This window comes from Anguilla anguilla, chromosome 14 (assembly GCF_013347855.1).
Source record: "Anguilla anguilla isolate fAngAng1 chromosome 14, fAngAng1.pri, whole genome shotgun sequence".
Lineage (NCBI taxonomy): Eukaryota > Metazoa > Chordata > Actinopteri > Anguilliformes > Anguillidae > Anguilla > Anguilla anguilla.
In genome coordinates, this window is record NC_049214.1 from 863,441 (window position 1) to 880,000 (window position 16,560).

At 46.0% G+C, this 16,560-nt stretch overlaps 1 protein-coding gene across 1 annotated transcript in view; it reads left to right on the plus strand.

Annotated features, from left to right (window-relative positions):
* Positions 1-723: 723 nt before the first annotated feature.
* Positions 724-16,560, plus strand: part of fgf10a (fibroblast growth factor 10a) — a 27,728-nt gene continuing 11,891 nt past the window's right edge. Inside the window, exon 1 of the mRNA XM_035390186.1 lies at positions 724-1,960. Coding sequence (XP_035246077.1) covers positions 1,444-1,960 — 517 coding nt within the window. The 5' untranslated portion in view covers positions 724-1,443. The remainder of the gene's footprint in view (positions 1,961-16,560) is intronic.

Sequence of the window (16,560 nt, forward strand, 5' to 3'; positions counted from 1 at the left end):
AGTGTGTGTATTTTTGTGTTGTGTTATGTGTGAATGTGTGTGAGTGTGTGTGTATGTGTGTTGTTTTTTACAGGGATTTTTATTTCATGTTCACACATCAAGCAGGTAATAATGAGCTGCAGCGTAACTTGTTCTGAAGTAAATAAAAAGAACGAGAAAAGAAAGAATACAGAGAGAGGGATAAATGAAAAAGAAAGGTCATGAATTTAAGGAAACGAAATAGCAACGATCACCAGGTGTCTCTGATACCCCTCACATACCAAAACACCCCGCATCGTCTGCCTAGGACTGCCCTGCCAACTGGAGAGAGAGAGAGAGGGAGGAGAGAGGGGGGGTGGAGAGAGAGAAGAGAGAGAGACAGAGAGAGAGAGAGAGAGAGAGAGGGATAGAGGGAGGGAGAGGGAGGGAGAGCAGGAGAAAGAGAGAGAAAGAGGGAGGGGAGAGAGGCAGAGTGAGTGAGAGAGGGAGAGAGAGAGGGGAAAGGAGGGGGAGAGTAGGAGCAAAAGAGGGAGAGAGAGAGTGAGGGAGAGAGTGCTGGAGAAAGAGAGAGCTACCTCTCCCAAACATTATTCACTCCCATCTAACCTGTTGTGTATGACTTGTGGGGGTTGGGATGTAGAGGGGGAGGGTGGGGTTTGGGGTGTAGAGGGGGAGGGGTGTGGGAGGGTGGGGTTGGGGTGTGAGATAGGGAGGGAGACAGAAAGGGCAGGAGGGGCAGCAAAAAAAAAACTCTCGCACACACACGCGCACACACACACACACGCACACAATCCCACATAGATCTTCAAAGCCAACTGGTCTTCATAGACTGGCAATTAGCTAAAGAGATCACATCTGGGGCCCCAGGCAGGATAAATAAGGTGAGAAGAGTATCACAGCTCCAGTGGCTCTAGAGCACAGAGCAGCTTAAAGACCAGCGCTACCACACGCGCTCGCTCGGAGAGAAGAGCAGAGAGCACAGGGGAACTCTAACACAGAGCGCAGGGGAACTCTAACACAGAGCGGAGACCAGACCAGCGCTACCACACGCGCTCGCTCGGAGAGAAGAGCAGAGAACGCAGAGGAACTCTAACACAGAGCGGAGGGAAGCTCTAACACAGAACGCAGTCCAGACCAGCGCAGACCAGCGCAGACCAGCGCAGCACCAGCACAGCACCAGCAGCACCCCACAGCGACTCTTCAGCAGGACAGACTCCAGCAGGGCAGACTCCGGCAGGACAGACTACAGCGGGGCAGACTCCAGCAGGACAGACTACAGCCAGGATTACCAGACTTTTTCTCCACCCTTCGGCCAGGATTCTGCGCTGCTTCTCTCCCCGGTCCCATCCCGGGGTGTGTGTTTTTTTGAGGAGGTGCTGGAGCGGGGGAGCGGGGGAGCGGGCGCGGGGCAGGGGGGCCGTGTGGAGCACCAGCCCACCCCAGCGGAGGCTCGCTGAGTTATGGATGTTGACGCATTCCTGGTCTGGGACGCCAGGAGCGGAACCGGCTGGGGAGCGAGTAGCAGCAGCAGCAGCAGCGGCGACGGCGACGGTCGCCACGGTCGCCACGGTCGCTACGGAACCCCAGGGCCGCGCCCGCCGCCCTGTCCAGCATGCCCCTGAGCCCCGGTTCCCCGCCCGCCCCCCCCGCGCCGGGACCATGCGCGCTCGGACAGTGAGGCAGGGCTCCTGGACCCGGCTCTCCTACCTGTGCCTCCTGCTGCCGCTGCTCCTCTGGTCCCTGCCCCCCCCCGCCGCCGCCGCCGCCTCCGCCGCCGCCCGGGACCCCCGCCACCCCGCCATGCGCTCGCCCCGCGTCGCCAACGGCAACGCCTCCGCCGTGGTGGGGAGGCACGTGCGCAGCTACAACCATCTCCAGGGCGACGTGCGCCGCAGGAAGCTCTTCTCCTTCCAGAAGTTCTTCCTCAGGATTGACAGGAGCGGGAGGGTCAACGGCACCAAGAGCAAGGACGACCCGTTCAGTGAGTACCGCAGGCGCTAACGCTAGCTACGCCGAAAATAACCAAAAACAAAAAAGCGCTCTAAACGTTTTCACTGCATTTATCTCTTGTCTATGGGTGTTTTTGTGTGGGGTGAGGTGCCTCTGGTTTTTGTCAGACCCCGTCGCTGTCTGTACCCTCCCGGGGGAAGCAGAACCTTCGCCGGTATGAACGTACGCAGCAGTGAGCGTGCTCAGAGTTTCTGCCCGTTTGCGTGAGCTCTGGCTCCAGTTCGGGAGAAGCAGAATGTTTTTCTTTAGCCTCTGAGCTGTTTTTCATAACGGATAATGCTGGAATCAATTTGATCCTGGCATTGAGAGGCTTTCCTCTGATTTAAATCACTTTAAAAATGACCAAAACAGGCTTTAAATACACAAACATCTGAAACTTGGGGCTGAACAGACTTGTATATAACAATAACAACAGCAGCGTCATAATGATAATTCATTGAAGTGATCCCTGATCTTATGGCTCGAGGGCAAATCTGATGCTCGCACTCTCACAAGTTACTTCACCTTCAGGGTTTTTGTGGTCATGAGGTTTAGAAGCATAATTCCAGGGGTTCAGTGCTCATTCTGTTTGGGGACCCCCCACCCTCACACCAGTGCCCCTTACAGAGCGCCCCCGCTGCCCCACACCTGGTTACCGTGGCACCCATGCCTCACCTTTCTGTACGCGCGCTGCGTTGGGCAGGCAGTGCTGCCCGGGAGAACACATGGAGTCCATGTGCGCACTCCAGATGCTGCGAGCGTGAGCAGACATGACTGCAGGAACTCCACACGCTGCGAGCGCAGGCAGACACGACTGCAGGAACGTCTGTGAGCAGATCCTTTCGTCCCCAACGCTGACAAACAACCAGAACACAATTAATTCAAACTTCCAAACAAACCCAAAAAAAGAGCTGTTTGTGCAGTGCTTAGTCTGGTGCAAGAAACTTTGATTTAAAATATCTCCTTTTTTATTTTACTTTTTTACTGCTTGTCACTTCTATGGCAGAGCAAAGATTCAACAAAATGTGTGTCAGAATTTTTTGTCGATTGCAATGTAGCTGTTATTAGTTCCGAGAATTACCTTTAGCATGTGGACTAATGGTTGTAATAGGTACAGTGTTTCAGGCAGCTACGCAGAGAATCTCAGAGAAGTCCCATTCAGTACTGAATCAGCCTCAGTGTGCACTGAAATTACTGAAAGGCTGAAATTACTTTGCGATAATTACGTATTTTTTTTATAGAAAGCTTTGAATTCTTGATATTGCTATGTCCATTTAGATCAAAAGGTCATTACATTATTTTAAAAGTTTGCCCACCAGGTAGCAGTAGTGTTCTCTTCCTCTCTCAGAAGTTCACAATAAGCAACATATTAATTTATTAATTCTGATATCAGAGACTCTTTCAGTGCAATTTCAAGCTTTTTTAAAAATTATTATTACAAATTTCAAAATTCAGTCCTGAAACTTTGGCCTCAAAAAGTGTTTTTCTTTTCTTTACAACACGTGATGTCACTGTTTAAAACTGTACGGAGAGAGACTTCATCTGTACTGTGTGACCTAGTACATTCTTTAGGTTATCTGAACATTAATCTTCATACTGAATATGTATCCTACAGTATTTCAGAGTATCTGAACATTATTTGCCTCCTACACCATGTCAGAGAACCTGAACATTAATCATGGCAGATTTGACTCAAACAGACTCCTCTCTCAGGGGCCAGCGGCACATTCAGTGACCTCAGCTCCATAAAACTTGAATAACTGATGAATAGTGTGAATAAAAGTTTTATGCTATGTTGACATCCCGTAAGTAAAATAGAGACAGCTCGCTGTGAGCAGAACCCTGCTGCTTCACCCTGTCAGACTGGGCTCTATGTGCGTATCGCAGGCGACAGTGGCTTCACCTGCACCTTCCCCCTAATCTACCTCTCTTCTCCTCCTTTAACTGTTGCTTGTAATCTTAAATTATTCCAACAAAAAATGCTTGGATACAGTGTTTGTATTTGATTTATAGATCTATCGGAGTTGTTCTTACTAGTTTCGGCAGACATGAGAGCTTATAAACAACACAAATGTCACTGCGATGTTTGGATTGTAAAGGATGGCGGTGTTTGGATTGTAAAGGATGGTGGTGTTTGGATGGCAAAGGATGGCGATGTTTGGATTGTAAAGGATGGTGGTGTTTGGATTGTAAAGGATGGTGATGTTTGGATTGTAAAGGATGGTGATGCTTGGATTGTAAAGGATGGCGATGTTTGGATGGTAAAGGATGGCGATGTTTGGATTGTAAAGGATGGTGATGCTTGGATTGTAAAGGATGGTGGTGTTTGGATTGTAAAGGATGGTGGTGTTTGGATTGTAAAGGATGGTGGTGTTTGGATTGTAAAGGATGGCGATGGTTGGATTGTAAAGGATAGTGGTGTTTGGATTGTAAAGGATGGTGATGTTTGGATTGTAAAGGATGGCGATGTTTGGATGGTAAAGGATGGCAATGTTTGGATTGAAAAGGATGGCGGTGTTTGGATTGTAAAGGATGGCGGTGTTTGGATTGTAAAGGATGGCGATGTTTGGATGGTAAAGGATGGCGGTGTTTGGATTGTAAAGAATCCTGACAGTGTTCTAAGTAATCGGACAGAGGGGCAAATATCTTAAATATCCAATTCAAAACAATTCTGTTAATTTTTGAAATATCAGCAAGTGGTTAACAAATATATCCTTTTCAAAAAATCCCTTTTTCTAACATGGATTCATCTGTGCAGTATATAATACAGCAGTATAACTTAATGCTGTTGTTTCCAGTGTGAATTTGATTTGTAGATTTCTGTCACCTTTTATTGTGCCCCAGTGAGATGGTGGATAGAAATGCAGAAACCAGTCGGGAACATGTCTCGTCTTATTAAGATGCGGTCTTGTCCTGTGCAATTACACAGGAACGAGGGGATCACATGACCAGAGGTTGCCCCGCCCACCAAATTGTAGACTATTAAGGTCCTTAACCTCTGGACCTTTGATGTGCCAGTGCATGGGCCCAGTCTGCGCCGGCTCAGACTGCAGAGGCGGGCTCTAACCACACGGCTAATTAAAAGGCCAGTTTGATGCGTTTGTGTCGAACACGCCAGCGTCCGGGACGGTGTGCCTCTGTACTCCGTCAGATCGGACAGTCCACATCCGGGGGCCCGTGACAGGCTAATCAAATGATAGCAGGGTGAATAAGTCACCCCTACCCCTGTCCCAGCCGCCACCCACTTCCCAAATAACTTCCTTTAGCTCCGGCCATCTTTAAACCAGCTCCGTAGAAACCAGCTTGGTAAATGTGAGCTCTAAGGGGCACCACAGAACCCAAAAGGGATTACCACAGAGAGCAAACTGCCGTGTGCACTGTGTTCTAATTTCCAATTAGATAAAATAATTTGAATTGCCAATATTCCAGATGGGGAAGAAGAAAAGAGGAAATACATTTGCTTACTTTGGTCAGAATTCAGTCCATGATTTATTGATGCATGTAGTATCCGATGATGTTTAGACTCATATTCTTATTACTAGATTACTTATCAAACACTTTAGAATTATTGTTAAACCCCTTTATGCCCTCCCCTATGTCCCAAATAGCTAAATATACAGCACGGTACACACAATAGATATATATTATATAGCCTTAACCCTTTTAAGAGTCTGTTTATTGGAATGTTGTCAGTGTTCTAGAACTCCATTGTATTCAATTACCAGCAGTGATTGTTACATCAGCACTAGAATGCTCAGTTATGAACATTCTAGTCAGACATTTGTGACCTCACGGGTGTCCTGCTGGCTCTTTCTGCACATGTGTGAATGAATAGTGAAGGAGGCTGAGATTCCTCTGCAGCTGCTGAAGGCTCCATGCCTGTCAGATATCTGACAGAGTCCTGCAGGCCATCTCCGCTGAGCATGTCATGTGTCAGCGCGGATCTGCTTTCAGGACCCTGACGTTAAGAGTGGGCTCAGACCGAACCCTCCATCCTGGGGTGATCTGGGGGGACACGCGCCTCCCCACAATACATAGAGCCTGTCCTACTGTTCTCATCACAGTAAATTAGGCCACTGTGTGCGCATGTGTGCGTCTGTGTGTAATGTGCCTGCATGGTGTGTGTGTGTGTGTGTAATGTGCCTGCATGGTGTGTGTGCTATGTGTGCTGTGCTCTTGCACAAATGTACTTGCGCAGAGTGTGTGTGTGTGTGTGTGTGTGTGTGTGTGTGTGCACGCGCCCATTCACACACGCATCCGCAAATCTTGGACATCCCATGAAATTCTGATAAACTTCAAAAGAGAAATGTATAAAGCCCTGATTGGATCACCCTGAAGTTAAGAAGCTGCCCCCCGCCCCCCCCAAAAAAGTTAACTAAAACAGGACGTGATTTCAATGAAGCATTCATAATGTCAAAATGACATGTCATCAGAAATGACAAATTGCCACGACAACTGCAGGGTTGAAACCTCTGACAGATCAGCACCGTTTTCATTCAAATGGTTTCAAACAGAACTCGCTCAATACTAGTCTGCTCTGCCGTCCATCAGGGGAAATTTTCTTATTTTTATATTTAATTTTATTTTGTATCTTTAAAGAATAAGTCACCAGTAAAATCACGTTACCGCTTGATACGTAGAGACAGTCACCAGCAGCTCCTTACTGTGCAGGAAAGGTTTACAGTGGAGCAATGAAAGTCTAAAATCATGCAGCACCCAGATACCTCCCAGGTAAAGAGTGTTTTTAAGTGGACCCCTTTGTGTGCTTTGATGGTCTGACCCGGTGTCCTGCCTTCCTCTCCCAGCAGGCTTGTCTTCGCTGCGTGTGAAACCCAATCCCGCCGGCATTGTCCGTCTTCCTTTCAGAGTGGCTCTGCTCAGTGTCAGCCTGTCACACGGCCTTCAGCTCCATACCGACAGACAAACCACTCAGGGTTTGGGCCGATGTAGCGATGTAGGAACACAACTAAAACCAAAAAAAAAAAAAAAAAAAAACAGATTAAAAAACTGCACCTACGCCAGGAATACTCTGATATTTGATACAGTAAAAAAGTATTTTTCTTCAGAATTAAAGAATCTGTGAACTACATTTACAAATAGTTCAGCATAACTAGATTTAGCAGTATTTGAGACTCATATATAGTGCATGTCAAACTTTTATTCATTTGTTTTTAACTTTTGAGACATCCAAAAGCCATGATCCACTTGCTGAATGGTTATTGACCCACGACACAGGCTTTCAATCCTAGTTTCATCCAAAACCAAAAAATAACCATAAAACAATCTGTAACTGAAATTCTGAGAAATTCCAGTGTGTCCTCTTCATAACGCTACAGTCACAGTCAAGTGGGCATGGACCACCTCTATTAAGAGTCTTCTCAGCCATGTGGTCACTACACTACATTCTGAACACAGCGTACATGCAAATTGTTGGAAGCCTCCTTCAACCTTTAACCAACAACCATCAGCAATTGTTAATAAGCATCATTTGACCTTGATGACCCTGATTGAGGTTAACGGATTAGGGCTCAGCTCCAGAACAGGAGTTCCTCGGTCAGGTTGTCAGGTTTTTGGGGCCGTCTGTCAAACAGGGGTCAGGCCAGCGGCCATCTTCTCCTCTCTCACCCCATTTGGAAACGGTTCAATCTGCCGCTGTTTCATTAGAATTGCAGAGGACTCTCGCTAAGGCTCGCCCTTTCAAAGCCACAGCCCGTTAGCCGGTGTCAGGACGAGGCTGCAGAACTGAGTGCCTGTGTTTGAGGAATCAGGCACTGCCAGAACTGCCAGGAATTCAGGGGCTCACAGTACATATGTCACAGTTTATGGCCACAGCCCTAACTGCACCCTAACACTAACACAGGCCTAAGTGCACGCTTCCTGTTCCCTGGGTTACCACACTACTGCTTTTTACAGGTGTGCACTAAGGAACCTCCACCTGATTCCTCTGAAACTTACAGAGATGCTAACGATCCATGCATGGCCTTATGGAGAGTCCTGTTTATTGGATGTGCTAATGTTTGGGGGGTAAACCCCAGACCAGAGCACATCCTGACCCCCCCTTTGAAACGATGCCTCTGGTGGCCATCTGCAATCCCGTTTATCAAATTCTTATGTAAATACGGCACTCAAGTCCATTTTATTGAGTTTCCTTAAAAACAGAGAACAAGAAATGCACTGATCAAAAACATCATTTTCAAAGGGCCCCCTCGAAAATATCACGGATAAACACAAACATGTCCGCCCAACGCAGATTACTTTCAAAAGGTTGCGGTGAGGGAAATGTTTTTGTTTTCCGAAGCGCTCAAAGGTACCCTTTAAAGTGTTGTAGATTACAGCGGTGTGTTGCGTAACTGGGGAGTGGGTGTGATGATGGGCCAGTCTGAGGCTTGGCTGGGCTCGGATGGCAGGTCTGATGTGTTCTGTTTGGTGCTCGACTGTAATGACACGACCAGACACAAGCAGCGTTCGGTGGGAGCTGGAGGCGGACGGGGCTGGGGAGGAAGCCGAGCTCTCCGGCATATTTACTCTCTTTCAACCCTTATTTACCTCTGAGCTCCAACCAGTAATAAAAGACACACAAGCCATTTTAATATGACTATTATCCAAGATTAGAGAGCATGTTTTCTCTGTACATGGACATGACAGATAAATGAAAACAGATCGTCTCCTACGGTCATTTGTATTTGAAAGCGGTTTCACAATTGAATGCCGTTTCGGTTTTTATAAATTACAAGCAAAGGCCTGCAATTAAACATGTATTAGTGTGCGCCGTACAAAGCACTGCTCATGGCAAATGATATGTTTTGAGTCCTAATGCAGTTGGCACTGAAAGCCCTTCATTAGTTCCCTTGTTTCATTTTTAATTGCAAACATGCAGAATTTCCAAAAGCGTGTTTCCAAGCGACATTTCGACATCTTAAAACGGGCTCCGTTTCAAAACACGTGGCTCGACGCGGTGCTTATGGACGTGGTGCTCGGTGATGAAGTGCAGCTCTGGACACAGACCTCTGGAACACTGAGGTAGAATTTTACAAAAGAGGTGTGTGTTTGTGTATCTGAAAGATGAGCACTGAGAAAGAGAAAGGGAGACAGAAAGAGAGAAAGAGAGAGAGACTTTAACCACCTGTTTGCCCCAGAGAAGAATGGACGAGCTGCGGTCGAACGCTGTTAGTCGACTCCAGCCTTGCATAAGAGTCTAATCCTCTTTGTAACAAATCTCATGATCTCACTGAAAGTGAGCTGATAGGTGGGTGCTGTCAATCAAACTGGATCCAAATGTGTCATCGCGTCGCTCAGGGGTCATCTTTAAACACATGCACTGAACAGCTTTCACTGACCAAACAAAAAAAAAAAAAGAAGAATATTCAGCAATCTCAGTTTCCCAGCTTACTCTAGAAATGTGAGGTGATCGGTTCGCTCAATCAGATGAGGAGATGAGACAGCCAACACAGCCACTCGTGATGTTTCAGACCACGGCAAGAGCAGCAGAAGCTGGGTTAATCAGTGCAGTAATTAGCGCCAAATTTAAAGTGTACGAGCCATGGGCTGCTGTGCGGCTCATTCGGTTAAGGCACCATGCTGTGCCGCATGGATTAGCTTCACGGCCTGGGATCGAATCCAAACCCTGGCATTGCTGGCTGTGGCTGCTAGCTCCATAGGGCAGGGTACCCAATGTGGGGCGATTGCATCGCCCAGGGTATGGGAGGGTTCAGTAGTTTAGTGACCCCCGCTGGTCGATCGGGTGCCTGTGGTCTGCACGCGAAAGCCACACATGAAAGTCTTCCTCTGACTCTGCTCTGTGTGAGCTTGGCTGTAGTCTATGGAGCCATGGATGTCTGCACTTAAGAGGAGAACCCTGGATGTCTACACTTAGAGGAGAACCCTGGATGTCTACACTTAAGAGGAGAACCCTGGATGTCTGCATTTAGGATGTCTACACTTAGAGGAGAACCTTGGATGTCTACACTTAAGAGGAGAACCCTGGATGTCTGCACTTAGGATGTCTACACTTAGAGGAGAACCCTGGATGTCTACACTTAGGGGAGAACCATGGATGTCTACACTTAGAGGAGAACCTTGGATGTCTACAGTTAGAGGAGAACCTTGGATGTCTACACTTAGAGGAGAACCTTGGATGATTACACTTAGAGGAGAACTTTGGATGTCTAGACTTAGAGGAGAACCTTGGGTGATTACACTTAGAGGAGAACCTTGGATGGTTACACTTAGAGGAGAACTTTGGATGTCTAGACTTTCCAGAATTGACAGTGGGGTTCACAGCATGAGCGTGGCTGCAGTTGGCCATTCCAGATTGGAATGGGAATTGAAAATGTTCAGCCCCATGTTGGATGCCTTATTTATTTTATTTTTTAAACTGAAAGAGTTCATAGCTTTAGAATTCCCATAATTCTTTGCAGTTTCCTCCTCTTTGCTACAGGTTTTCCATCGCCATCTTAGGGATGCGTTCTCAGCATTGCAATGGCTTCGGTTTCAATTCACAGCCTTTTTATTTGTGCGTAAATAGAGCTGACATGTTTATCATAATCTGTTATGTTTGGGATTTCCAGCTCGTGTTTCCTCAGAGCTTATTTTAGTCTGTGTTCCTGGGCTCGGCCGGGACGAGCAGCCGCACCGAAGTCCTGGCACGTCGTGTGAACGGCCATCTCGCACGTGTAAATACACCGGACATCTCGCGCAAAGGGTCAGGACACTCCTCATTAACACAGCACGTGTGTCTCTGAGAGAGGAGCAGGACGGGAGGGAAAGCAAGATGGAAAAGAGGGAGAGAGAGATAGAGGGGAGGAGAGAGAAGGAGGGAAAGGAGGAGAGAGGGGAAGAGAAAGTGGGAGAGAGAATGCCAGAGAGATGGGGAGAGATTAGGAGAGAGAGTTTACACACACATCTGAGACGGGGCGTCTTTTCTGTGAGACACCATCCTCTTCCCCACCCCCTCCACTCCCCACTTTCCTTTTGAAGACTCGGCACCTCTGGCTCGTATGTCACTGGGCCCTATAACTGTCAGGAGAGCCTCAGGAAGACGTCCCCTCAACCCCTCTCAGCCAAGGAAACAGACTAATCTGTTCCAGTGTAATTAAAGTCAGACGTATGAGTGGACCCTGCGGCCCTCCCTGGGAGAGAGAGAGGGAGAGAGAGACAGAGGGTGAGACGGAGAGAGAGAGAGAGAGGAAGGAGAGAGAGAGAAGGAAATAGAGAGAGGGAGGGAGGGAGAGAGATGAAGAGAGGGAGGGAGAGAGGGAGGAAGGAGAGCGAGAGAAGGAAATAGAGAAAAAGACAGAGAGAGGGAAGGAGGGAGAGACAGAGAGAGAGATGGAGAGAGGGAGAGAGAGGGAGGGAGGGAGAGAGAGATGGAGAGAGGGAGGGAGAGAGAGAGAAGAAGGAGAGAGAGGGAGGGAGGGAGAGAGATGGAGAGAGGGAGAGAGGGAGAGGGAGGGAGGGAGGGAGAGATGGAGCAAGGGAGAGAGAGAGAGAGGGAGGGAGAGAGAGACAGAGAGGGAGGGAGAGAGAGAGAGGGAGAGAGAGAGGGAGGGAGGGAGAGAGAGAGTGCTGACACTCCACACATTTCTGTTTTCCCTGCTCATTTTTATTATCTCTGCACATTTCTGCGCATTTCTGCGCATTTCTGCACTCTCTCAGCACATTTCTATTATCCGTGCATTAACATTCAACAGGAAAGTTAAACGTTTGACTAAAAATTCTTGACATGAAAGTTGGCCATGTAAAAATTTAGTATTTATAGGAAACACGTGGCTCCAATTTTTCTCAATAAACATGCTTTCCCTGAGACCCAAGACGAGATCTTATGATTATATTTGTCATAAAAGAAAAATACAATTGAAAACTTTAAGTTCTACAGGACATCGGAGTCACATACACACCACACCTTCCAAAACATCACATAAACAAACATAAAAGCTAACTTAAATAGATATTGCTACGTGCTGTGCTATGGCATTCCATTTCATGGAATATATATATATATATATAGTGGGAGAGCTTAAAGCATGAGACACTTTAATTTATCTGTTCAAGGGAGGTGAAGTGCGAAGCCATTTTAAAGCATGGCTTCATTTTGAGCTTGAATCAGAAGATTTGGCTATGAAATGAATAGTTTCACTGCACTTAACACACATGATGTTCAGCTGAATTATGGGCTCATTTTTACCACAAACGTGCCGGTTTAGGAGCCGCACTGGAGGCCCGACGCTCTCCTCTCCTCTCGTCCCCCTAATCACGCTCGAAGAGTTCAATCTGGAGGTAGAGGGACCAGATGTATGGCTGACCTTTGACCCCTATTACCTTAATGAGAATACCATTTGCGGCCCGGGCCGGGGAGCCGGGGAATGCGCCCGCGCCGTCTGTGGGACGCCCCTTGCAGTTCTGCAGCTGTGCGATTCCTTAAAAGCTGAGGAGTGTGCGGCACTCATTTTATAAGCAGAAAGGTTTACTTAAAGGATTTGACAGCTTCCCAGAATACAGACGGTGGATTACACACGGGCTGCCAAATGGACCGGTATGACCTCCTTATTTATATAACTGGAAAAAGACCCTACTAAGATTTTAAAAAAAAAAAAACTTTATCCAGTCATTTGTTTTTTCACATGAGTCAATGACTGTTCTTTTCAAATGGCAAGTTCAAATGCCGAATGGCACAAGGTTTTCTTTTTTGGTTGCTGCCCATCCGCCCCCCCCGCCCTGCCTCCCCAGTCACTTTCCGTTAGCTTTGTAAAGACAACAGCTTTTCAGCAAATTCTGATGTTCACCAGTCAATTCACTGCTGTGTCAATCATCAAGATGTCTCTACAGCCTCTGAATGAGATACAGATTTAGAGACTCTACCACATTTTCAGACTTCACCACATCTCTAGACTGTGCTAACCACAACAATTCCTCTAAACCAACCCTGCCACCCTGCCCGGGCTTTTTCAGCTTCTTCAGTTAGCCGGAGTTTAAGTGTGTGAACTACACCATTCATTCACAAATAATCACATGCTTGTATTCAGGAGCGCTCCATATTTAGTTTGAAACAAACCGGTTCCATTTGTTTCATCGGAATTTTGAATTCATGGCTTTCCTTTGTTTTGCATTATTTTGGGCTTTACAGCTCTGAAGGTGAATGTGTCACTGAGTCATCAGGTGGGTCATCAAAGACAGAACCAACAGATGAGAGGCTTAACTGTCGTGCAATGCTGCGTTTATCATACACACGTGGTTATGTGCACACTAGAAGCTGCGATGAGTGGGAATTGCTAACATTGATAATTTGGGGTTCAGCTCCACAGCCACTGAAATTTGTGGTTGGTGGGTGAAAATCTGGCAGTTAAATTTAAATTCATGCTGAGTCGCTCATGCTACAGTTCACTGCTGCTGTCCTTTATATCGGTTTTAGATTATAGTGGCTTTAACTATGTGATGCAGCCTAAGTCTTAGGCCCTCTACTTCGGCCCAAAACCCACACAGCATCCAGAAGCTATGCTACGCTATAGCTACACGATTCACATATACAGATCTCTAGTGCAAATAACTGGGGATAACAACAATACTAACAGGAAGTACAACATTAATTACATGAATGTGATTAGCTACATTAGCCAGTTCTCTTTCCTTAAATAACTGGTCCATTACAGTACATTACATTCATTTAGCAAATGTTGCTATCCAGAGTGATTAAATGCAGAAGAAGCACAAGTGCATTTACCTGATTAATTGGAGTCATTCTCCAGACCCGTGCATTCAGATGCAACATCACTAACGCTGTTGTGCAAGACAGCCGCCCAAGAACCATAATACAAATTCTGAACACATATAGACTGCAGATTGCGTGATGCTCGCTGTGTGCTTGGTCTTTTATCCTAATTAGGTCGTTTTAGCTTTAAGTTAATCGAGTTACTTATATAGCAGTGCGTTCATCTCTCAGATACATATAGTTATCCAATTATAGGATTTCAGTATATTTTTATAGATTTCATTTCAGGGAAAATACATAAGACGTTAGCTGGTTTTACTGCCAGACCTATTTAATGATACACTAACATTTAACCAAATACTTTTTTGAACTATGTACTTGTGACCACCATATGACGCAATAAATTTTCAGATTTTTATGGAGCCTTAGTTTTTTTATTTTTATGGTAGCACAGCTGTTGAAATGATAAGCAAACCAATCATCGGTCCCCAGAGTCTAAAAGTATTAGAGTAAAGTAAGCTCCCAGTTTCAGAGTGTGTTGTCAAATCAAAGTTTTGGATTCATCTGGCTTTCATCAATAGAGCAAACATGACAGTGTGTCACAACAGCTCAGGAGAGGGGGTGGGGGGGGTGGTAGGGAACCTTCCCATCAATCAGCTCTAAACATCATTCTGGGAAGCATCATTGGCTAATTACCTTCGTGTCATTCTGAGAAGCATCATTGGCAGGTTTACCTTAGTGTCATTCTGAGAAGCATCATTGGCAGGTTTACCTTAGTGTCATTCTGAGAAGCATCATTGGCAGGTTTACCTTAGTGTCATTCTGGGAAGTTTGCAGGTTGCTTTGTTATTACCCTCCTCCCACAGGCAGGTTTCCCGTAACACTGCCATATAACATTCTTAACTGAGCATTCTAATGCTGATGATGTCACAATCGCTGCTGGTAACTGAAAGCAGTGGGGTTCTAGAGCACTGGCTTTGGAATTTTGAAGAAGAAAAAAAAAAACATTCTCAAACACTCTGAGGGGTAAATGCAGCCCTCCCGGTCACACAGGGTCCCGGGCTGGCTGCAGGGGTGAGGCAGGCAGAGACGGGCTCAGGCTGGTGGGTTTGGAGCATGCGCTCTGTGTGAACTGCGAGTTTCAGAAAGTCTGCCGTGGGCTCAGAGCAAGAAGGCCAGACAGGTTGGCTCAACCCACACATAACTGGCTGCTATGGAAACGCTTGTGGGTTTGATGTGGCCTGTGTAATCTAATTTGGGCTTCAGGTCTGCACTGCACCAGTGTGGTCTGTACTCCGGCACATTTGTTATTGATTTCATAGCGTTTCTGTCTGTTTGGAAAGGAGGAGTCTCTCTGTTCTGAGGCCAGCAGAGCATCTCTGCAGTTAAAGCAGCCTTCTCTGCATTTGGCTCTGAACACTGCAGATAAACCATTCAGTTGCAGGTTGTATTCTCTGTCTGATTTATGTGTAGTACAGTATTAAACCTATGAACACTGAGGGCACATTTGCATGTGAATGTGTACGTGTAGGTGTGTGCGAGCATTCATGCGTGTGTGTGTAGTGTCTGTGTGTGTGTGGAGCGAAAGAGTGTTACAGCATAGAACACTGGACAAATGTTGTAGTGAAGACCTTAGTGTTATCCAACTGATTTTTACTGAAATTGCTTGGCAGTAACCAAGATAAAAAATATTTGATAACATCTGGATCAATGTGGAACTGATAATCTCGTAAATCCCTGAAAATCAGATTCCACCTTAGAGTTCGGTAAGTCCTGAATCCTGAAGGGTCTGAATCCTCGCTCGGGGCGTGTATCTCAGTAAAAGCCTGACGCACGCTGCTCCTGCACATTCAGTTTATTGAACCCAGGCTATCTTCTGGCAGAGGAGCAGTCTTCTGCTCTATGACAAATCACTTATATGTGAAGGAGATTTACTGGTTTTGTTGCCTTTGGCTGAATTTCCAGAGTTAGATTTCAGCAACTATATACTGCCCGATGGTGTGCATTTACTGCTAATGTCCTTTCAGATAAAGTTTCTCCAGCTCTCCCCACCATGGAGACTCAACATCTTTATAGCTAAAATAACAAAAGCAGCCACAGACAAATGAAATATATTGTAAATAATAATAATAATAGCTAAATGAAAGACAAAGCAAAATATTGGGAGGAGTTCCTTTAGTAAACTTGTGCATTTGCTCATTACAGTTTAGTTCTCAGGTATGCACCTAAAATGCTGCTGAAACACTGAAGAATATTAAAATTGTATGATAATATTTCCAACATATTTCGGCTGACTTCCGATGAGTTGTGTCATTTTATTTTTTGATGGCACAAATACAATGTTGACCTTTCACCCCAAAAAAAGCTGACATGGTTAATCAGAGAAAAACATAAGGCAGGCTTGTGTACGAAATGTACAGACAGGTTATCTATAAAAGATTTGCAGGTATAAGACGGTTTGAACAGACTGGTCCTGAGCTGGAGTCTAAATGTAGTCTGAACAGCACTCTGAAGTAGACGAGCGGACTGGAAAAAAATAAGTGCATTGCCAAAGAAAAGGGAAATTACTAACGCATTCTTACCCAGAGGAATAAAAATGAAATGTGAATAAACATTATTATAACCTGACTTTGGAGTTCAGCGCAATATAACTGTAACTTGCAGAAATATTCAGGAATTGCAATGCTGGTCTCTCAGGCCCTTATAAAACCCACGCTACTGGATTACTACCAAAGACCTGCCCTTCAGCAATGGGGGATTTTTAGCTTCCAGGACGAAGGAGGTTTCAGTCTTAAGCTCTTAAGCGTAACATGGCAGACGTGATTAGATACGCAGAATGTCACCCATATTACTCATTCAAAGGGTAACAAGCAGGTGAGACAACCCTG